This window comes from Solenopsis invicta, chromosome 4, assembly GCF_016802725.1.
Source record: "Solenopsis invicta isolate M01_SB chromosome 4, UNIL_Sinv_3.0, whole genome shotgun sequence".
Classification (NCBI taxonomy): domain Eukaryota; kingdom Metazoa; phylum Arthropoda; class Insecta; order Hymenoptera; family Formicidae; genus Solenopsis; species Solenopsis invicta.
In genome coordinates this window covers 2,239,647-2,263,537 of record NC_052667.1, presented here as the reverse complement: position 1 = coordinate 2,263,537, position 23,891 = coordinate 2,239,647, and the positions used below count along the sequence as shown (strand labels likewise).

At 42.0% G+C, this 23,891-nt stretch overlaps 1 protein-coding gene across 2 annotated transcripts in view; it reads left to right on the top strand.

The window, feature by feature from the left end:
• LOC105195715 (neurotrimin) overlaps positions 1–23,891 on the top strand; it is a 153,016-nt gene that overhangs the window by 103,900 nt on the left and 25,225 nt on the right. For both annotated transcript variants that reach the window (XM_011161272.3, XM_039448558.1), the window contains exon 3: positions 6,588–6,795. In XM_011161272.3, the coding sequence (XP_011159574.1) occupies positions 6,588–6,795 (208 nt within the window). The remainder of the gene's footprint in view (positions 1–6,587; positions 6,796–23,891) is intronic.

The window sequence follows — 23,891 nt, the reverse complement described above, 5'->3', positions numbered from 1 at the left end:
CATAATTACTACAGAGATTTGGAACACAGGGAATCCAATGTTGTTTGCCGTTCCCGCGTTGTTGCGGTCTTCTTTCGGATACCCGCGGGACAAATATCCATTTAGATCGTGCATTAGCAGGACGATTAGGTTTAATCCTCTCGACCTTTTGCGTATTAACTGGAAGCTAAAGGTTGTCCAAAAGATTCGACGCGACGTTTTATCTTGTGGAAAATATTAATTCACGGTATCGTCCTTTCATTTAAATAATCACGAATAATAATTACGCTCGTGACATTTACATTCATTAAATTGCACGGTCGAGTTAAAATTGCACTCCAAGAGAAAAATGCAAAAGTGTATCGTAACGGCAATATTAATTAAAGTTTGCAAAAGGTATCTCTTTTTTTACTTGTCGTGAGAGAAAAAGAGAAGCTTCTGACCTAAGTTAAAAATATGCCACAAGCTTTCCAGGGCGATAGAAAAGTCAGTCTTGTTGCTCGCGTCACGCATGCATTTAGATCGTGCATCAGCGGCGCAATTAAGTTTGAACTTTATCCCTTTGCGCGTAAGCGAAACGAAGAGATATGCAATTTTGATAACGGGGGCTAATATCGAATCGCTCGTAAGGACGTATGGACGAGAGCGGTCTGCCGGAATCGCGCACGTATGACATTTTGTACTGACATTTCAGAAGAGGAGGAGAGCCCCTCGGGGGACCGTCGTACCTAATGCTGCTGCAACACCCGTCGACTACTTTGGAGACCTTAATTACCTTAATATCCCTATTATTATACTGTATCTCGCGTGTTAGTCCTTTGCGCCAATTGCGTCAACCGGACACGTTTCGTCGGTCGTTTGGCTCCTTCTTCCAACCGCTTGTAATACCAATTTCCACTTGCATTATTATTACTCGCTCTTTTCCCCGAGTTCTCATGTGAGACTTGGATGCGTGCCTTTTTAAGGTGACGTAATGCCAATTTCGAGAATGAACTTGATGCGGCGCGTGATTTCGAGAAACGGAACCGTGCGCGAAAGTAACGAGCACTTAAATGCTAATGCAAAACATATGTATTAGGGATGTTTCGAATTGAACATATTTATGAATTATGCCAATTCAATCTGATCCTAATAAAGTCACCGTCGAAATCAAAATAACTTCATATCAGGTCGTACAGAAAGTTTCGTATCTGGAAAGAGACTTTACTCAGACTAAAAGTAAGCCAGGGGGGAGCACTTGAGGATCCGGAAGGGAAGGCCACGGTGGCTCGACGGTGGTTAGCGTTTCGCTAACTTTATTTCAATGCAGCCCCGGGAACGAGGTGGAACGTCTGCTAACGGTGATGAAATCCCGATCCCCCAAAGTGCATCGTCGTAGAATGCATTTCCGTCGTTCGAGCCGATTATCCGCGCTCGCGGTAAGACCTGGCGAAAAAAAAAAACACGAAAAAGAAAAAAAAACGGAACGGCGTTCTTTCATAAGAGCGAATGGGGAAGTGGCGTATTGGAATTCAATTCCACGCGAAATTATATCGAGTCGCGGATCGCCGAGGCGGCGCCTGTTTGCACGCGGGCTTAGTTAATATTCCGCGAGAGCAAGAAGCCCGAATTTCGGAATTGCTGTGGCTTCATTTCGTTTGAACTCAGTATTGCGGATTCGTGCGCGTGTGCATGTACAGTATCTCGCGACGTTTGCGTGAAGATGCAAATTTACAACGGATCGTTGCCGGAAGATTACCGTAGTTTGAAGTCCTTTGTCCTGTGCGATCTGAAAATTTTCGTTGAACACGCTTTTTATCGCGCTAAAGCGAGATGGAAAAATTTCTGAAACTTGTTTCATTAATTCTTGCTTTACGCGAAAATGTAGCACTGCGTGCGAGAGCCTGGAAAATTTTTAAGTTTTCGCGTTGCTGGCGCAGAGCAATTATTTGAAAAAAAATTTTCACGGAAAAAAGTATTGCCGCTTGATGTCAATAGTAACGACTAAAGTAACTTATCGAACATCCACTCGACGATTCTCTTGCACACAGTCCTCTGATAATTCCAGCATACGAGTCATAGAGAAACATAAAGTATGCAACAAAAGGGAGAAACTCCCTCGTGATCCATATTTCGTCCGGAGGTTTATGAGATTATGCAGCGGACTAATTAAAAGTGATAGCTTCCATTGATTTAAGGCGCGCGAGCCGCGGGATTTTTTTTCACGCGGCTCGAATGCTGCGAATGCGGAGATATATGATCCAAGATGGACTTCTCGTGTAAGGTCGTAAAACTCGTATACGCGCCTTTCCAAACTCTTGAGGCCATCGTCGTCACCCTATTTGCCGTATTTGCCGACACGTATATATCTCCCTGAAAATTAATTTTACGAATCTAGTCTAATCTCTGTTTTTTCGCGAGACGATCCTCGATTTCCCGACGACTGTCGATGACCGTAAGATTGCGATCACGTTCAAACGAGCAAAGTTGGTCGAGATCTCTGCTTACGCCTCCGTACGAGTGGACCTGTCAAAAACTTTGGGGCCCGCTGTACGAGAAAACAGGCGAGCAAACAGGCTGCGATTCGGAGGAAGCCGGAAATTGAGAAGTAGAAATTGAGCCGAATGTTTCTTGGGGTACGTCGCGGACGTCGGGAAAGTCGGAAAAGACATCGTGCAAAACAAGTTTATGCCGGATGCACCGATGTGTGCGAGCATCTACAGGCTTTCTCTGGGATCGTAGCTGCATTGAAAGCTGTAATGACGTTATTAGTGCCATTAGGGACGAACGGTATATTCCGTGCGCGAGAGGATGTTATCAGTAAAGATCATATCATGAAGATTACGTCACGCAACGGGTATAATTACAGGATTGCTTACTATTATATTAAAAAGGAGCATTGCGCCGAGCTGTTGTTCAGATTAAATTTTTTAGTGGATTTTGATAAAGGGATCTCGAAAACTTTGATGAGCGCAGAGTCCCACGGCTTCATCGCCGTTTCATCCAGTAAAGTCATGTGAGACTTGTGCTAGAGGAAAATGCGGAGTGTGACACATAGTCGGCCGACGCGGGCCGGGTTCTCGGAGTCTCCGTAAATTACAGAAACTCGCGCGATGGTCGCGGCCGTAAATACTTGGTTATCATAGTCGGCGGAAGCACGACGGGGGCATTATACCTGCATTCACGTTCATCGTGGTCAGAGATGGCGGCACCACGCTGGACAGGGCGCTCAACGTTTCCATTCATCGGTGTGGATATCAAATGCAATAGTTCATGGCGGTGCTTCCGACTAGGTGGTCGACCAGTCCTCGACCTCTACCTCCTCTCCTAATCCAACCATCCAGCGTTTCACACCGGTCCCTGGCAGATTTACAGGCGCCTGGCTTGATATCTGCATCCGAGAGTCGCCCGTACTAGACGCACGTGTTCCGAATCTCCTCTCTCTCTCTATCCCCCTATCTTTCTCTATCTCTATCCTCTCCCCCTGTATTTTCCGTCACACTGGTGACTTTGAAGCAGCGTCATCTGAGATAATTAACCGAGTAATTGACGCGGTCGAATGTAGGATTAAAGGTCGACGGACAGCTGAGAGACGGTTCGCTAATGAACCTTGGTGCTTTCGTTCTCATGTATCTTTCAGATTAGCGAGATGTATCAGCCATTACCATTCATTTTTTCTTTCTTTTTTTATGAATACATTTTATTATTTATTTATTTTGACATAATTGACTTTTTTTAATTGAGAAAAGTCAATAATATAAGAAAACATTAAAGATGTTAGATAATAAAATTAGATAATAGAATTAAATTATGTGAAAACCTATCTAAGTTTATCGAGCAGAGAAATTTTTATTTCCCTCGTCTTTAAGCTTTTTCTAATAACATTAGAATCTCACGCGCGAATATAACGGATACGCAATTATCCAACGATCCATGTGGATGACACTCAGTATGTCTTTCCTTTTGCTTCTTTTCTGTCTCGCTTAGCGAGGAGAGAAGAAAGCGTTTTACTCACGAGTGAATTTTTAACGCTTTTTCAAAAACTTTTACATTGAAGGAAAATGCAACATATAATTTTTATCACAGATGAAAGCTATTTTTCCCTTTCTTTTTACACTACCTGAGTGATAAAGTATCACTCGCCTTCTAGATGACATCCTAACATCGGCCGTGTATCACGGCCACGTGGAGTGATAAATAAAATATCATACTCCTAGTGCCCTATAAAAGGTTGATATCTGAGCGCTACCATGGCAGCGCGGAGCATCTCCGGTGCGACATTTATTCACGCTACTGAAACAGAGAACGGGCTGTTAAAATTGCGATCGCACGAGCACAAGTCCATCAATGAGCAAATCCGCGATTTGCGAGTGAGCCAGTCAGTCAGTCAGTCAGTCAGCTAGCCAACCAGTCAGCCAGCCAGCCAGCCAGCCAGCCAGTCAGCCATCCGAATTTCATCACGTGCAAATCGGACTGTTAAGAAAAATCTGATTCCACGCTTGAAAAGCCCGTGCGAGAGCTATTCACTACGTAACATGGCAGAGGGAGATGGTTGCATTTGGTGCGCTCGTGTAACTTTTTGCGCGCCTTTTGCGAACGCGATGCATGTTACGTTCACCAGCCGGACATCGGGCGCGTATATTCCCGCCTGTATTCTCGCGGCGTTACTAACATTCGCGCATCCATTGCGCGCTTGTTGCATTCTCTATCTTCAAAGGCGCGGGATAATGGAATTGCTATTTCAATGCGCAAACATTTATTCCCGCGGATATCGTTCACGTTATACAATAATTTCTGGGATGACATGCATGTGATGTTTGGCGCCCCGGGGGCAGATTCGCGCATTTTGCCCCAGCCGAGGGAACGTGATTACTTTAAAGAACGCCGGAAGCAACTCTCCGCTCTGTATTTTTTTTCTCTCCTTCTCCCTTCGTCCGCGAGCTCGCACTCACAAAGAAAGCGCGCCGATCGCGTAATCGAATGTTACGTTCGGGAGGAGACGCGCAGCGCGAGTGCAAACGGTGGCGTGGCGGAAAAAAAGTTAAGAATGCTTTGTCGATTTATTTAATGTCAATAACGTTTGCTTCCACGCGAATACGGCGGTGTAACGTAAAGGGCATCGCGATGCGACAACGTACTACAAGCTTTTCTTAATTAATTCGCCAATTATTGTACGACACGTCGTAGGACACGATGGCAACGCGATACGCGGAGCACGTTACTAAAGCGACGACAAAGGAAGCGTTTCATCGATGACGATTCATTACCGCGCGTCAACAAACCTATCATTGCGAACTTGTCGTTCGAAAGTCTAGGTTGCTCGTTGTAATTGGCCTAATAAGTCACTTTGCGACTTACATATAATTTCCATAAGGCTGTAATTCATCGCGGTTTATTTTGTACCACGTATCATGGTTCGATACGCACGCCCGCCTCGCTAAATTACTATAAATTACTTGATCGACTACCCGGGCGCGAACAGTATGCAACACACCAGGGGCAATTCTGCGAAACTTCGTTATACGGGACACGGCGCGAATAACTCGCGAATAAAAGAGCATTAAACTGTAGGAATAATATAATAACGGAATGGCCGCCCGGACGATTCCGCGGTGTTTTATTTCTCCAGCGAAACGGCCGCGCGGTGAAAAATTATAATTGATATGGACGGACCGGAAACCGAGGGGGAATAATCCGAAGGCGAATGCTGGTGGAAAGGTAGACGGCGGGAAAAGAATCGCCGGTCTGCTGAACTGGAATACAAAAGTCGGCTGGAGACTTATGAATTAAAGGATGTCGGTCTCGACCGCGCCGCGGAACGTTTCGTGGAAAAAGGGACAGCTCTTTTTCTTAACGAGAATGGACATCTCGAATACTTATTGTTAACGTGTGATTAATGATTGCGTTTCATTACTGTGTTGAAACGCGTACTCTAATTTAATTGCTTTACTCTGTACAAATTTTTTAACGATTTCAAATTATGTAGATTACGATTTTGCGACGAAATTCACATCACAGTACAATTTATTAATTGCATTGCTATTACTGAAACTAATTTCTAGATTGTGCCGAGAATTAAAAATTGAAGAACAAAAAAGTTGGACACACTTTGGGAACAAGTGGAATCGATCTTTTTGGATGTATTTATTATAGTGATAATAAATCTATTATAGTCTATGATAATAATTATCTATATCTATGATAATAATTATAAAACAATTTTATCAGCAGTAGCAAGATAATTTAGTAATAATGTATTAAATGCGTATGATTTAATGATTATTTCAATCTATATATTATATATCGCCATATTATAATCAGTCTACTATAAACTTACTATTGATTAATGATTCAGATATTAATGCAGGTTATAATATTGATAAATCTATCTGCATAGTCCGCTATTAACACGTAATATATAATTGGAATCAGTACATTATTCATTAAAAGACAGTAGACAGATTGATTTCAGTGCTATACTTATAAATGACATAGAAGTGCCGTCGTCTTAATTACTGAAAGAAAAACGAGTATCGCAGTCACTGATAATTATAAGTAGCACTGCAAATTAGTAAGATTTTAATTTACAGAATGTAATAATAATATTTTTTTATTTTGTTTGTTTTTAGGTGGCATGGCTACGTGTGGATACGCAAACCATTTTGACGATAGCGAGCCACGTGATCACGAAGAATCACAGAATAGCGGTCTCCCACAGCGACCACCGAACGTGGTTCCTTCACATACGAGAAGTGCGGGAGTCCGATCGAGGCTGGTACATGTGTCAGATAAACACGGATCCCATGAAAAGTCAGATCGGTTATCTCGAAGTGGTCGGTGAGTAAAAAAAAAAATTGTATTTTTTCCTTCGTTAACAAACTGTTTACAATTATTTTAATTATTTCTGCCATTCGCATCTCGTAGAATAAATTTCGTAGGATATTGATAATTGTCATGTGTCTCTTTATACATATGTTCTGCCGAGCCAAGCAAAGGTCGATTTAATTATCATCTTTTTCGTTTATATTATTGTACATTTTTATTATGTCATTGTTTAACTGTACCAACGGAAATTAAAACGAGCATAAATTATTGGTACAGCGAACTTAAAATAAAATTGTCTTAATTTTCTTTCGATATCAATTCTCATTCGTTGTTTTTATCGCATCTTGTTCATACTCGACCGTTAGATTACATTAGCGCCACTAGAAGCTGAGATATGGTGAAATAAACACGGCGCGCCGTTGAATCACAACACGATATTAAACGCGGAATGCATAGAGAAATAACGCGTGCGTTTGTTGAAAAGGTAGCATACCAGAATCAGAAATCCGCCAAACCAATGCGAACTTCTGGCCGATGCAAGTTAGTCTGCGGGCCCCTTGGCTGGTACAACTTACAAAGTGGCTCTTGCCGCAGTTCGAAGACTGCCGCGAGTACTCCCGAACTGCAAAGCTTTAGTCGTACGTCGCTGCTCGAATGCTCTCGCAAGTAGATTATACAGAATGCTAATAGGAGACTGCTTTCATCGGTTCCGTCGTTAAGACTTCGTTTCGGGTACCGCCGAGCGACTCACCCTTCTCCTCCACCCCCGTTCGTGTTACGATATCATAATCTTCTCTTACTCCCTCATTTGCGATCTAATCGATGTCGTGTCATTCACTTTTCCCTTCCCTGTCCAATTTAAAGAAGTTTTTCAAGCCGCCGTTTCGCTACGTGCTCGCGATTTCTCTGCATTAATGATGAAATCTGCGAGAACGGCCGTTCACTGTTTAAGGTTTGAATACGGGCTTAATCCTTGCGCACATCGTGCGCGGGTAAGTGGCAATTTCCATAGATAATGTTACTCGTAATTGTACGGAAATAGGATGATGCGTTGGAGATATGCAATTGCGATGGTGTAGGTGCACGATCATGCAGGATGTATCCGAGTTGTAACTCGAATATGCACATTAAATAGCGTGGCTGCCGCTGGTATAATATTGAATGATACAGTAACGTATATTTCTTAGGCCTGCAATAAACTGTCGAGTCGATAGAGATATAATTTGTCGTGAATATTGCGACTATTTCCCATGTATTTATCTGAATAAAATTCAATATTTCTTCTTTGCCGCTTTACAAACGAATCTTACTTTATTCAGGTACGTGTGTAATTAGAGTAAAATAAGTAACGATACAAAGCATTTTAATTCAGTTAATAGATACGTATTATTTATTTTATTATTAAAGAAAAATTATAAAAGTTTTACTCTCGTGCATTTGACATACTGCGGGAAAGCGCAAAATTTTTGCCTTTTTATTTAATAATAGAAAGAAGAAAACTCATATTACATCATACAATATTATAGTAAAGCACATCGTAGTTATTGAAGTGAAATATAAGAAGTATCCGTGCTCTTTCTCGAGATTCCCTTATCGGCGATGCGGGCGATTCAAAACTCGTTATTTCTCGAATCTTTTTCGCATGCCTCAAAGTCGGCAAAAGAAAGGCTCTCTCTCTCTCTCTCTCTCTCTCTCTCTCTCTCTCTGCGATATCCCCACGAGTTAAACTTTCTACAATGGCTTCTCGGTATTCATCCGCAGAGTCTATACGCATTTGCTTGTCGATACGATAATTAAATAAACTGACAGAATAACGATACGCGAAGCGCAGCACGATTCAGTTAAGCCACTGAAGCGGTAACAAGAGAGATTCGCGTAGATCGCAGAGATCTTTGTTCAAATATTATGCGTATTATGACATGATGTCGTGTTTGCGTACCGTAACAAATGGAGAGATACGTAATACAAACGTTTTCGCATTCCTTCTTGAAGGAACTACTTGAAGGAAGAGACCGGACGACCGGCTCCCGGTCGCAGTGTAGGGTTCGTTGCGCCCGTAGCGTTTGTTGTATACTTTACGGTCTTCTGGCACGGTCTTCCGCCGTTTCGTACTGAAATCAAATTGGCATTCTCGAGATACGGCCAGACTCTCGCATCCCATCTGTAGCAATCTAATCCCGTGCTCCAGGGTCCGCTCCAGGTTCAACGGAGGCGGCGGCGGCGGTGGCGGCGGCAGCAACGGCGCACCACTTCTCGCGCTCGCCGACCTGACCTGACCCCCTTTCCTAGGTTCAAACCGACGGTCGAGGCGCGTACAGTCGGCTGGCTACTTACCGGGAACTTCGTCTCCCTCGTGAGATCATTCTGCATCCCCTCACCCTCTTGGCTCGTCCGGCTCTCCTCCCCTTCCTGTTTCCCCCCCTCCCCGTCCGGTTGGAGAGTAAGATAGCCCCCGGCAAATGTACCACCGCCGCGCTTTTCTATTTTAACGGCGCCCGCGCGTAACTCGCGGAAGAGCTACGTCGTCTCTCGCGGTCTCTAGTCGCTTAAGAAATCTCCCCCGCGAGTAAGTAGGCCGCCGGAGGCGCAGTTGGCGAGGACTAGATCGGGGGTTGAGCCGATCCTCCTTCGGGAATTCGCTCTTACGCGGAGCGCCTTATACGTATATCTGGTAAATAACGCCAGCGAGACATGCAGAACAAACAGTACCCGGAAAATGTAACGAATTCGTTTGTTGCTTTCTAGTTCGTTTCCATATTTCTCCCATCTTGGAATGGCCATAAAATATCACGGTTTCTTAATAACGTTCTTATCCTTGGATATATTTTTGACATTGAATGATTTTTCAGCCTCAATCTACAGTGCTTTGCAATTCAATTCGAAACATTAAAAACGTATGGAATAAGAAGATAATCTTATGTATCGTATGTATCTCGCTAAATTGTTACTGTAAATCTGATGTTAGAATTTATAGGACTGCATATTCATTAATTGCATTTAGGTCAGCTTTAAGAGGAAACCTCAAATACACTTGAGAAATCTTCTAGCGTGTAGGAAAGAGAGTGGCTGGCAGTATATCATGAGTACACAGGAGAAAACTGATTTTCGGCGGAAGAGGTTCTCCATATATAATTAAAAACTTTAATTTAAAACTTAATTTAGATAAATAGTAGATAACTCTGCTTTTCATTTTAAAAATATGTTGTACATTAATTGGAAATTTAAAAGATCTTTATTGTGCGGATACAAATTTGAAAGCCTAAATTAAAAAGTGATGTTTGCAGCAAATTACAGTTGTGTAATTTGCTCTACCTTTATGTAGATTATATCATGATTCGCACATTACATTTTGAACAAGTTGCAAAACGCACCGCCAAACAGACTTCCCATCTTGTAATTCTCCGTCGATGATGTAATAGCTTTACAATACTACAATCGGGAAGCGTAAAATCACATTACTCTCTGTAATTGATCTGCCAAATATGCTTTGATTAATTGTTGACTGCTCTTATTATGCATAATTAGACTCTCGGCTTTCATATGCGTTGATAATGAGACTCATCAGAGAATGTTTTCGGGTCTCAATTATCGGTGATTCCGGCAACATTTCGTCAGTGCACGTGTGTGTGTATATATGTGTATGTATGGTGCACGCACGTGCGCAGGTACAGTGACGATATTGTGCGTAACGTGGATTCATTTAGAAAAACTCGCGAGTAAATCCAATCTCTCTCTCTCTCTTCGCAGTCTCGTAATTTTTTCCAATACTAAATTTACGTCAACCTTTTTCCATGTGATTACCATTAGTATCCAGTCCGTGTTTAAAGAAAACTATATGGTTTTATAACAATTTAAACAATCAATGCTCGAGGAAATGTAAAAATGATGCATTTAAGAATCGTACATGCCTACAAAATTGGTTTGTAGTGGCGTAAATTTGGTAACAAACAACAAAAACATCTTAAGACTGCTACATCGCGTCAATGGCTACGAATGAAGCAATTTTTGCTATTCGCTGCTTTAGAAATTGCGCTTAACGTGCAATCGTGGCGAGCAGAGAAACTCGGGGGGGAGGAAGGAGAAGCGTGTTGAGTAACAGGAGAAAAGAGGAAGGGAAGAAGGAGGAGTATGGGGAGGAAGGAGAAAAAAATGAGGAACGAGTGTCGTGCACTCGCGTCTGAAGGGGCGGAAGGGGAGGGAGCACACGACTTTTCATTTCCGAGAAGGGCTGTAAAGATTGCTCGCGTGCAACCACCCTCCCTCGCTCCACACGTTGTTCCCGGCAAACTCTCGCAGCCGTATTACCGCCATAATAATAAGGTTAATGCCTTGCAAATTAAGCGGACGCGAAAGACCTTTCGCGTGGTTTTATGCCCATTTTAGTGCCGATGCTTGATCTTTGTCGACGTGCCGTAATTATCACGATAAGCAGGCCGATCTCGCTTCAATGACATTTGTTAGGACTCTCCCTGAATCCACCTTGAATTACATGAACGTGCCGTTGCGATTATACATAGATAAACAGACGTTATATGTGTAATTAAAAATTCGAAAGTTTCTCCTACATTTCTCAGGTATTATTTTAGACGTCGAATAAAAAATGTGCGTGTTAATAACGATTGCGTTAGCTTTACGTATCGACGACTATTTTGTGGAGCGCTTATATAAACTCGAGTTTAAAACATAGTTGTATTTTCACCCTGTTGAAAATTCTTTGAGTTCCATAGTTAATTATAGGATCTAAGAGAAAATGCTAATTAGAGAGAAGGAGAGAAGGAGGGTATCGGTAGATCGCGAATTAAAGGAAGAAAATAGATCGAGAGATTCTTATTCGTTGATAGTACACTTTGATCTTCGTTAATGTCATCCTATTATAAGATCCGATAAGAGACGATGCACTCTCTTGTTTTAATGAAATTTTGCATTGCCGTGTAATTCGCGGAATAACGTAGAGACGGCTTTGCCTCCTTTTCCACATTAATGCAGTTCCCAAGTTCAGGTAATTAGCCTGTCGATATAAGACGTTCGTTTATCAGAGGTATCGCCGCGCGCCGTAGGATGAAAATATAGCGAAACGTTTATAACAAGTTGCGTATTACTGTCACTTCCGTTCGAGTTTTCCTCCTAGACGGCAAGACGGAAGAGGAGGGCCGTAAGTAATCTGCGCGAGTACTGTCGAGACCTGATACACGAATCGATAGCTTTGTTCGGACGTACTCGCGTCACGAGCATCTGACGACAGTGCTCGTAAATCACGAACGCGTTTCGTCTCGTTGGAGCCGGCGGAAATCTCGTTTGTTCTGTACATAAGTAAAGGGACGTGTTTCTTTTATACGCCAACCGATTCTCTATTCTGAAATCGTCCAATTAAGCCGGGGCGAGAGATCGCTTGCTCATACCCCGGAATAAGCTGCGTTCGTCCCTCCGAGCGGAAGGATGGAAAGGACGTCACGTGGCTATCGGCCGGCATCCGGTGCAGGTCATTGTCAGGACGTCCATGTCACGTTGACGTTGGCCCCCGATATATGGACATAATGCATGATATCCTCAGGGATCTTGACAGACCGTGGGAAACTATGGTTAACTCTGCGCCAGTTTTGATTTAATTGAGGCGACTAACTGTCTTCTCTAATTCAAGTCCGTCGTATAAACTAATGAAACGTAAAGCGAAGATCTCTCTCTCTCTCTCTCTCTCTCTCTCTTTCTCTCTTTCTCTGATCATCTTTCGAGTCTTCGCATTTTGCAGAAATATAATAAATGTAATTGTTTTGCTTGCGCTATAATACTAGAAAATTTTTTATATATAATAGCAGGGGTTTCTTATAAAAGAAACCAAACTTTTTTTTTTATATCTGGGTTATAGTTCCAAGTCATTCTCTAACAGTAGCGTTACATTGTGAACAATTTTGTTCCGGTAAGAATTAAACGGAAAACGAGAAATATGAATAGACGTATATAGAATTTCTGCAAGAATCATACAAAGATTTTTTCCAGAGCTTCTTTTTTACTTTTTTCTTTCAAATGGAAAAATATTAATCAAAGCTCACAACTTTGTTTCTATATCTGTTATATGTTCGGAGAAAATCATCATATTTTTACAATGTGCGGTTTGGTGATAAGCTTCTTTCTTATTTTCTAAAAATTTAACTTTTTGGATTTGTTTGATTTTTGATGAAAAACTCTTTAATTATCAAGTGTTTAATCGTCTACTCTTTAACATACAAGTAAGAAATTAATGTAAATATTTTATTTATTCCCTTTTATCCTTACGAACATATCGACCGATCTATGTGCGATGTACGTCGAATTACTTCTCGAGTATTCCGTGGCACATAGAGAGATCATACATCTGCGAAGGGAGAAAAGTTAAACGTAGTCTATATACCCCGCAAGAAATTCAACCGTATGTGGTACGTAGTTTACCGTGTACCGGGCGATATACACGATGCTAGTTTTTCGACTGGCCGGATACGGATCGCAATTTTCGAAGCACTCGTGCGTGCTTTTTTAAGTCTTTCACGTCGTGCAAAACGTGAACGGATACACTTCTAAATTCGGCTACAGCGCCGGTAGCCTATTTCACCGCAGAAGTTTGCAACTTTTCGCAGCACGCTTTGCAAGTCCATTTCCGTTTCCCCCGATGCCTTTATCCGGTATCTTTATCCGCGGCAGGCAAAGTACAAAGCGGAACGGCGAGGTGCGGCGAGGTGCGGCGAGGTGCGGCGCGGCGCGGCGCTCGCGTCGGCGGTAGCGATGGCTGCGGCGAGCTGATTTCTCGCGCGCGCATACCCTGCGAATATCGCGCTTGATATATACACACAATGCATATGTGGCATGTAACATTTAATATTACAAATACGCAATCGACATCGCGTCCGATCGTTCCCGCTGGTGGTAATCGATGCTTCGCAGCGCCTCGCGTTCAACGTCAAATTTTCATTAATTACATCGATATCTCGCCGTACGGTGAAACGACGTAATGAATTTTCATCTCGCACACACGACGAAACCAATTTCAACTTCATCGATATTGGGGTATAGCTGCGCATCGAAACGTATGATTTCGTCGTTCCTCATAAATGATTTATTTCGGGGAATATCCGCGAAAGAGCGAGGAACACGCTGTGGAAAAGATTATCATTGTACCATCACCTGGCCAAGGTGTGCGCGAGGTAAAGAACGATGGAGTGGAAGAAAATAGAATGGCAGGAGAGGTTTAGTCAAATTGTAGAGAGAGAACAGGAACCTAAATAAATGAGAAGAAAGGTTTGCCTTTCTCCGAGGCCACTTTCTGAAAGACAAACATCTGCTCTTCACTTGGCGAAGAAATTTCGAGTACCGCAGTCTCAACGGATTTATAACACGATATTCCGCGCTTATTAAAACACGCAGAAATATTTGCCCAGAAGATGCCAAGGAACAAGTTGTAGGAAGACAATTAATACTCTTTATCAAGTGGAAGTAACAGATGCTTTCTACTAGTTAAGTTTTTAGCCGTTTTATTCTTACCTTTCGATCTCAATTCGCTTTCTTCTTTTTATTATTAGATATCCTACAGTTGTTATTCTAATAAATATGCTAAAACGTTGGGAGAGATCTAAGAGGTCAAGTCAAATAAATAATCGCGAAATCCATTATGACAATCAGGTTGAAAGATGAATGCCGGTATCTCCGCGGGGATTTGCCCCAATTGTGATTCACGTCGCGGGAAATTCAATAGAAGTTCGAGGCATAGAACCGTTTCGCGATAGACTTTGTCCGTACGGGAAATAAACGAAGAATAAGATCGTTACTTTGCGGCAAACTCATCGCAGTGGTAACTCTCGGGGTAGTAAGTTCTCTCTCTCTCTCTCTCTCTCTCTCTCTCTCTCTCTCTTTCTCGTTCCGTTTTTCTTCCCATTGCGCGAAGAGGCCTCAAGTATAGAGTTTACGGCGAATTTACGATGCGATGGAGCGCGATATTTGCACCTTTAAAACGACCAGTCCGCAATTCCGCGCTGTCGAGATGCCGCGAATCGGATAGAGGTTCTCCCACGCGAGCCGGACACTGGTGCCCCAGATTGAGTATATTTCGCGATACTGGAAGCGCGAGGTAATAGCAGTTCTCTTAACGGTCACAATGACAGTGCCGCGGCGAATGTTTTCTACGGATTATATACTCGAAACGAAGTTACGGCGTTAAGCAAATGGCGCAAAACGCAACGCTGCCCGTTCGCGTTCTGTATTCCGCTCGCCAAAGTTGACAAAATCGCGTTTGTCCGATCGGGTGATACTTTTTGGTGACAAAAAGGGATTCGTTTTGCTCTTCTGTATTTCCACGTACATTCCACTTACAAGTAAAATTATTTCTGCAAATTCTCCTGAAATACGTTCAAATAGCTTTAACTGCGTCCGGGTGTTACTAAAATGTCTCCGAAGTAGTAAATCGCAGATGCAATCGTGACAAATCGATCGAACAGGGTTAACAAAACGAATCAGAACTAGTTAAGTATTACTTTCAACGTGATAGTTTCGTAAGCTATGCAAAGTGATATTTTGGATTCAACGCGCTGGTATCTTCTCTCTCTCTCTCTCTCTCTCTCTCTCTCTTTCTCTTTCTCCCTCCCTTCTGACACGTTTTCCATTAGCATCCTGAGTGCACAAACCACATACCCGAATTAGATTATCCTTTTCTTTCACCGAATGAGGAAAAAGAATAACTTTACTCGCGTAAAGTGAAGTTTAGTAAACATGACCGCGTATGAAAATTTAAATTATTATAAGACAATTTATTATAATAGAGACAAACGATATACATGATGTATGGAAGTATGGTACGTATTTATGACAAATACAACTTTATAATTTTCATATTTACGTACATATGTAATACGTGTATGAAATTGTATAAACTGTAGTTTTGCGTTTTCTCTCATGTCTCTTCGTATCACCTTTGAGAAATTTCTCGAGTGTAAAAGAATTTCTCAAAAATTTGACATTTTTAGATTCACTATGAATCTTTAAGCTATTCCGAAATTCTTCCAAGATGCAACGCATGACAGGCTCAAAGAATTTCACAACAATGGCGTTTCGAGCGCGCGCACGCGGCGCGGCGTCTGTTTTTATTGTACGCTATGCAAGCCGCGCGCTGGGCTTTCGCAACCGCGGGATAATGTGACCGCGAAATTGCGAGAATGAATGCCAGCATCTACCCCGAGATGTGTGCATTAAGACGTGCATCCTGATACGGTGAAATGCGAATGAGTACAAAAGTCAACGTTGAATTTAACGTTCTGCTTAAGTGCTATCAATTTAAACTATATTCCACTTGTATATTTACAGGAGCGCGTATACATAATTCAGAACAACTTTGCAGAAATAGTTGCATGCGAATGTAGCGTCTGTATTAACTAGCGGAGAAGCACCGCTCCTCTGCATCTGCTTGACCGGCGCCATGAACTCGCTTTGAGTAGGGAAAAGTTAAAAAGAAACAGATAAAGAGAGGGATAAAAAGCAGATTTTCATTTTCCTCGCGTATACCGCGTTGAAAAAGCTACTGAAGATCGCGCACATTCTCTGTGCCGGAAATATATCCCGTAAATAATTTAAAATAAGAATAGAATTTCAATCTCGTACTTTACCTCGATGTATATTGCGTATACATACAGGGTGAGGAAAAAGTATAGAACTGGTAAAATATCTCGAAATCAAGGCATTTGAGAAGATAATGTTACATAAGTTACATAAATAGTCTGAATAAGGACAAATAAAATTAGAAGAAATCGATTTTTGGATGTTATCGCCTTTCTTTTAATGAAATTATGTGAGTTTTTAAACACAGTTTGATTCTTCTAATTATTCCGCATGTAAAAGTTTCAAGATAGATTTATTGAAAATTGATTTTTCTTTCTTATTATTTATCTTCCTTCAAATGATACAACTTTTGTATGTAATACTTTTTCTCAAATGTCTTGTATTTTCGAGATGTTTTACTTATTTATATTTTTTCCCTCACCTTGTACGTATGCATGTTTCAAGAGTTACCTGATATATGGAGACTCAAAGATAACAACTTAAATCTCTTTACACTTCTTATTTACATCACCTAAACTCATTTATATTGTAAACACGATGTTTTACATAATTCACTTTTTTTATTACAAATTAAGAAAACCAGTACATGATTTAAAAAAAATTGCAAAAATTGAAAGGTGTTCGAATACTAATAAACCTTCGCAAACAAGATGGTATGAGTTTAAGTAAAGGAAAAAGTTGCGAGCGACGGGTTGTCGAATATTCCTTTTTGATGGCCGCCAGCAATTTGATACGGCGATACCTGCCGGCGCCATTTGAGCCGCTTTATGTACCGAGTAAATAAATCCTCGCCTCATACACGCACACGTACACACACATACATAGAGATAGGACGCTCCTCCTCGCTCGCTCGGCCGTCCGTCGTGGCCGCCAGGAACCAACTGATTTCGATTAGGGACCTGGATCTGGATTGTCCTGCGGATCGTGTGTCCCGGCAAAGTGATCTATTGTTCCAACGAAGCTACGCGCGCTTCGGCCGAACTTTCCGGCGTTTCCGCCCGCCGTGCAACCCCCAGCCCCGCGATACCAGGGACACTTTTATCTTCATTCTTTATCCACCGCGCCACCCTGTCCCTACCCACCCACCTCGCTCGCCCGTTACCTTTTTTCGCATGGCCTCTGGCAGATAACAAGATGGCAACGGACCGTGACGACGAGTATCTCTCTCGCCGAGTAAAATTGTCCGGATCTCGTCACGGTACGGGCAGATAGATAGGCAACGGGAGACGGGGAGGAAAGAGATGCGCGCCCCTCGTTATCTTGCAACGCCGCCGAGAAGTGGTAGCAACAAATACATAATGGAACATTTCGCTTGCCTCTCCGCTACCGACGGTGTTCGCGGTTTTTGCTCTGACCAGCAGCGCGACGACATGTCGACATGTTTCTCGAATGTTACGTATAATGTCTCTACCTGGCGAACAATACTATTCGAGCGCTTTTCCTTTTTATTTTCAATCAATAAATTCTCTTATAATTTAATTTTCTCAGAGTTTGCAGGCTGTCCACCAAGTTAAAAGTTTCACGACACAATAAATCTTTCGATTCCGTAAAAAATAACACTTCGATCGCTCTATATTGGACGATAAATAATCTGGTATCGAGCTTTCGTCAGGTAAAAATAATACCTCTTTCCAAGATCAAATTAATGTGCCGTACATAAATTATATATCCGGTTCAATTGTATTCTATAGTAGAATATAGTAGAATGTGTAGGATATTTAAAGTTAACATGTGTGATAGTTCGCATTACGATTTATGGAAAATAGGACACACACTGTGACTTGTGAGTCGCTTTTAAGCAAGATATAAATATATTGTGGATGCTTATGATGAATTCGATTACATCGTATCATTGGTTGGCAACCAAAAGTGCTAAAGAACAATTCGCGGCCCGAAATGTGTAACACAGTGCACTACGTTATTTCCATTTGAAAGAATTTCCGCGTTTGCATCAACGCCAGAAAATTATCCGTGCAAATTTCTTTACCTCAATAAATCTCGCGAAAAGCGTTGAAAACTATAAATGTCAGGGCTATGAAGAATTGATACATCTATTTTTATTTCCCGTCTGGATACGTGTGAATGCCTGGCGCGAGCGATATTCGTATAAACCGATACCTTTGTTTCAGAGTAGTATTTCTTCGTACTTTCGTATATTTGGAGCTAATCGTAAACTTAACTTTATGTTGTTGTTATTTTTATCGTGCTTTATACATTGCGCCTATGCGTTATTTTATACAATACGCTTACGCGTAAACTTTGTGCATAATTTCAAGTCCCAATATACTTTGGAGTGTATTTCCATAAGAACAGGGATTAGCTTTCACGTGTGAACTCTCATTCGAATTAATATATTCTCTCTGTGCGAGCCTTATCAATTATTGCAGGCCCAAATCAGATCCGCAATAATGCCAGGAACAATTTAATAATTTAACTGGCTATAATCATACATTTATGATCGTTGAAATACTGCCATGCGTGAGCGAGTGAGTGAGTGAATGAGAGAGAAATGTGTTATCGGAAACGGTCGTGTACTTTCATATCATAATCACAAAGTGATGACACAGCAGTGTCATCGATTCGATAACGTACCTATAATTCTAGGTGTCAAAGCGCTAATAAGTGTAGACTCATTAGTACCGATATTTATCGATGCCATAATCATACGTATGCATAAATTACAGTCACAGTTAAGCTGTAAATATTTGTCGATCCTATGCAGACCGACATGCCGCAATTAGTAGTTCCACCTTAGATATTTCCCATTGAATAAGGTACAAATGTCTCAAACGTTTGCAATTTTAACTCAACAAGCGAGAACATTTGTAACACAATATATATTTGTACCATATTGAAATAGCTTATTCAATTTATGATTGATAAACTGTATGTAGATACATCACGACTTATAATTGGTGCTTTGTATTTAGTGACACGAGTCAATGCAAATGTCGTTCTGTCTTTGTTACTCATTGAATACCAAGAAAGATAAGATCGACGTTTTGTCGACTTGTGTCCAATAAATCAAACGCACTCAATCAATATCGCGTACAATTTATTGGCAGAGAAAAAAAAATACATGTACGAAACGCGTGTATATCTGTGTGATCGTTTAAGATCAACTAGGTGCTCTACGAATGAAACGCAGCGTGCCATGAATTATTCAGGAAACCGCGGCAAGCTTGCATGTGCTAATTAACTGACAACCTGTCGTCGCGTGAGGTTACTCTTCGAAATGTTGGAACACGTTTGTTTTGTAAACGTTGTCAATAAAAGTCGTAAAATGCTACCAGTAGCGACAGAGCTCTTTTCAAAGTGATTTTTCAATTTTACAGACCGCGTCAGTTCGTGCAAAAAAATGCCGTTTTTGTTTTTAACTGACCTCTTGATCAAGAAGAATCGTTCTCGCTCAAATAATTTTGTGTCTAAATCAAATAATATCGGTTTCACGTTACAAAGGGCTCGCGGTTTATATTCTGTCCCGCAGTTAGCACTGTTAGCACCCCGATTAAATTCTTGCCCCCGGAGTTGGTTTCTTTAATTAAATTTCCCCGCGCTACACGAAATTCTTCTTATTTCCATTCGACCCAATTGTTCCCCGACGTCGCGTCGTGCGCGAACGAAAGCTGTAACCAGCTACTGCGGAGCGAAGCGGAGCGCCACGCCGCGCCGCGTCGCGCCGGTTTCCACTTCCAGTAGAAAAACCTCGATACGGCTCAGACTGCGAGGCGCCCGGCTGGCACGCGAATAATCGTTGCATGTCCGCACGTGCTGACGAGTGAGAGTAGCTACGCATTAGCTTGCGATCAGCTGATGGTGGTCTGTGTCCGTTCGTGTTTATATTGGAAAAAATGCGAGTGGAGGAACCGGCTTGATCGTTAATCAGCTCGTGATAACGCGACTACCTCGCGGCCGCGCTTTCGCCTCTTCCTTTTTACTAATTGTACGAAACTGTTTAAATATCGATCATCGCATTTTTCGCGCTTTATAGGGTGCGTGAAACACCGCTATAAAATAGGCACGCTGACCGGGCGCGAAGGGTAGCGCCGCCTGCACCTCCATTATGCACCGAAGCGTATTTCCATGAAAACGAAACCCTCCCCCTCTTGCCGCCGTATTATATGCAATTTGTTTTGTATCCACGAATTATTTATTAAAATACTGCACTGTCAGTGATATCGACGATTATATAGCTTCGTATAAAAGATAAGCCGTGGAATATGTGAAATTCAAGTTTCCATCTATTTTTTGGCAGGTATAATACATTGCATGACAATCAAGCTTTTAACGAGGACATACGCAATATAGTTTTAATCAAAGCTATCTCGTTTTAATATATTTTTTTTATATAATGTTTTATAAAAATGTTTATCGCTGGCTAGTAGGAAATATGGCTTTATCACAGATTACTTTTGTAACTGTAGCACATATCGCGTAGCTTTTAGTTTTTAACGTGATTTTTTAGCATTATTGCTTTGAGTTTTCAAACACACAATTGTGGATAGCGTATTTATGTAGAATAAAGTAAATAAGTTGTCCCGCATTTAAATAATCAAATCACAAATTAAGCAAAAAATGACATTCAGTTAAATGATTATTTACTTTTGTGCAAAAACGCTATGTATAAATATGCGTCACATTAAATTTTATTTATTATTTTCTTCTAAACTATCGGTATATCATACCGATAGTAGGATGTATATATATTATTTCTGTTGGTGATTCGTCAATATCACTTCAGTTGTCTCTCTCCGCATCAATAAATCACGGACAAACTTTTCTACGCGATCAACGGGCTAATCCAGCATCAAAAATTTTGTGACTCAATCATTCGTACAATATCCTACTCGAGAGTTGTCAGTTATTCTCTACGCGTCGCTGGTTCGCGAAATTACAGTCGAAGCTACGTCAACCATAACACTCTTTGTCGGTGTATCACGAATGTGCGATTTAACTGAGCGATACGCGCATACTTAGCTGCATGAGCGCACAATGAGTGGCCGATTATCGCGGCAGATTTGTATTGATGTCGTCTGTGCTTTATTACGACCGGGAACAGTAGTTATTCCAGTGATTACTGTACGAGAAGCAGACGTAGACTGATATCGATGTCAGATTGAAATCGCGAGCTTATTAGAACAAAAAACTAACACAAAGTGCAACGGAGTCAAAGTCTTTCGCATTCGTGCCCGCATTCGACTCGATTGTGTTATCTGTATTATCTTTTCTTTTTTTACGCAGGATGATAGAATAAAACTTATTACTATATATCAAAGTTTTCCGAAACAAAAGGAAAGCGCCAGTTTCGCCATTTATTTATGTCACTCTGAAAGGGCCTAGGGAGGCCAAGTTTCATCATCCGTTATCGGTGTGATGGCGAACACAGAGTAGAATGAAACAATAATTCTGAGTAACTATGTGATCGCTCCCGCGGATAAATTTACGTCAATTATTCCTAATCTATATATCTATTAGTTTGCTGCTGCGTACGCTTTTAGCTGTGAATAATTTTCATACAAAGAAGAGTGACTGTTTTGCTATACGTCAAATATACATATATGTACAAACAAGCCGATTACAATTCTGTTTAATTAACAATTACAATCGCGACGTGATTAATGTGTCTAGATACTTCTTTGCGACTCCCTCTATTGCCGTTTAATAAAGCCGCCGTTAATACTCATCACAATGAAGCGTGTGCGTGTCTTCTCATGGCATTTCGTACAATGCTCACGTTATTTTGATCGCGCGTCCACCGAGCCCGCCCGCCCGCCCGCGCGCGGATATCTTCGGACCATGCAAAACCGACGGGTGAAATCCCCGGATCCGGTAAAACCCTCTTTGTTCCTGCAGCACGCTCGGCCCCGTGCGATACGTGTTAATCGCACCGCGCCGGCACGGGGGCGTCATGCGCTTCTCGGCGCCGCGCCGCGCCGGCGAGGTCGCGATTGATGCATGAACGCATTCATCCGACTCGCAGTAGTTACATTTTAACCATCTATTTGCGCAAGCTGAATGCTACCTTCTCTCGCGCGGCGAAAATAAATGTAGGCGATTCAGTTATAAATCCAATTAGTTTCTACTCGACACGCGAGAAATGCCTGTTATTCTTTTCCGCCTTTCTCTCGCGCATTCAATTCTCGAGCGTAGTTTCAATATTTTTTGAACCGCGAACGACGATACGTAGTACGTCCTGATTGGCTATCCCGCGAACACGTGCGCTTCATAAAGTATGCCGAGTGTTCATTGAACACCATAACGTTTAGTGCGTTTGCGAAAAATTGCCACGTGGCACGGCGCTTTATATTCTTCGCATAAAGAGTTGCGATACGCAAATAACTCGCAAAGAGACTTCTACCGTCGATTTCGATAGAATAAATTATCTTTTCGGAAATAAACAAATAAAATGAAAATTACTCGCGTTGCGCGCACGTGCACATTTGTGGAATAACGCTTAGAGCGCGTATACAAAGTACAAGGACTCAAAGTTCTCGCTATTCTCGTCGCGCGTTTCTTGTTCAAGCTTTTTCAAAGTTTGTCAAAGCTCAAAGCGACAAAAATATCGTCAATGATTATCCAGCAGTCGATAGCTCGCCAGATGATATTCCTTTTGTTTAAATACGTTATTCGAGCTCAGCAGCAAGCTAACTGTTTGCCGAGGCCCAATATTGAGTTACCGTTAGCGAATTCTACGAACCAATCTCTTCTGGCAATCGCGCTACATATCTCCCTGTGGGCGCTTCGATTCGTTGGAGGCAGCAAAGTTGTAAGCTGCATATTTTATCTGTGATAAAGTGCACCGCCGATACTCCCGCTCGGCTCTCGCGCAGCTTAGTTCCGTTAAGAACTTACTACTTCCTTTCGCTGAATCTATGCGCATCCCGCGGAAGCAGCGATCCGATAAAAATGTACAACGCCGTTTCTTTTGTGCGTTACTAATGTATCACGCTTCACTAAAATAGTGTGTGAAACGTATAAATTAAACTCAAATTCGCTGATGTAAAGGAAGATATCAGAGGGAAAAGGAAGAATCGTGCGCCAAGAGGAATTAGTTTAGTCATAAAGTTGAAATCGATTCATTTTTCAATGATTACACCTGTCGCGCGCATCTGCAGAGCCTAGATCGTTGGCGCACTCTTGGCGAGATTAGCTGGAGATCCGCAGATAAATCCGCCAAACTTTTCTCCCCGTGTTGGTCTATTCCCCTGCTGATTTACTAAGACCCGCCCCGATAGCCCTGCAGGCGGCACTCGTTACAACGTCGTTTCCGAGCCGGGAACGAATTCCCAACTTCGCTACGTGGCATGTCGTGTTTCGACGTGAGGCAAACGTTCCCCATTCCCCCGCTGCCCATTCCCATTCCCATTCCTTTCTCCTCCCATGCTGGCCGTTCGATTTACGCATCGAAATTAAGCCACGCTCGGCTTGCGGCGCTCGTCCGATGCACTGCACTTTTTTAAACCCGACCCCACGCTACTCAACGTCAGTTGCATCGGTAGAAACGACGTTCCGCGAAACGAGCGCGCCATTGGTCA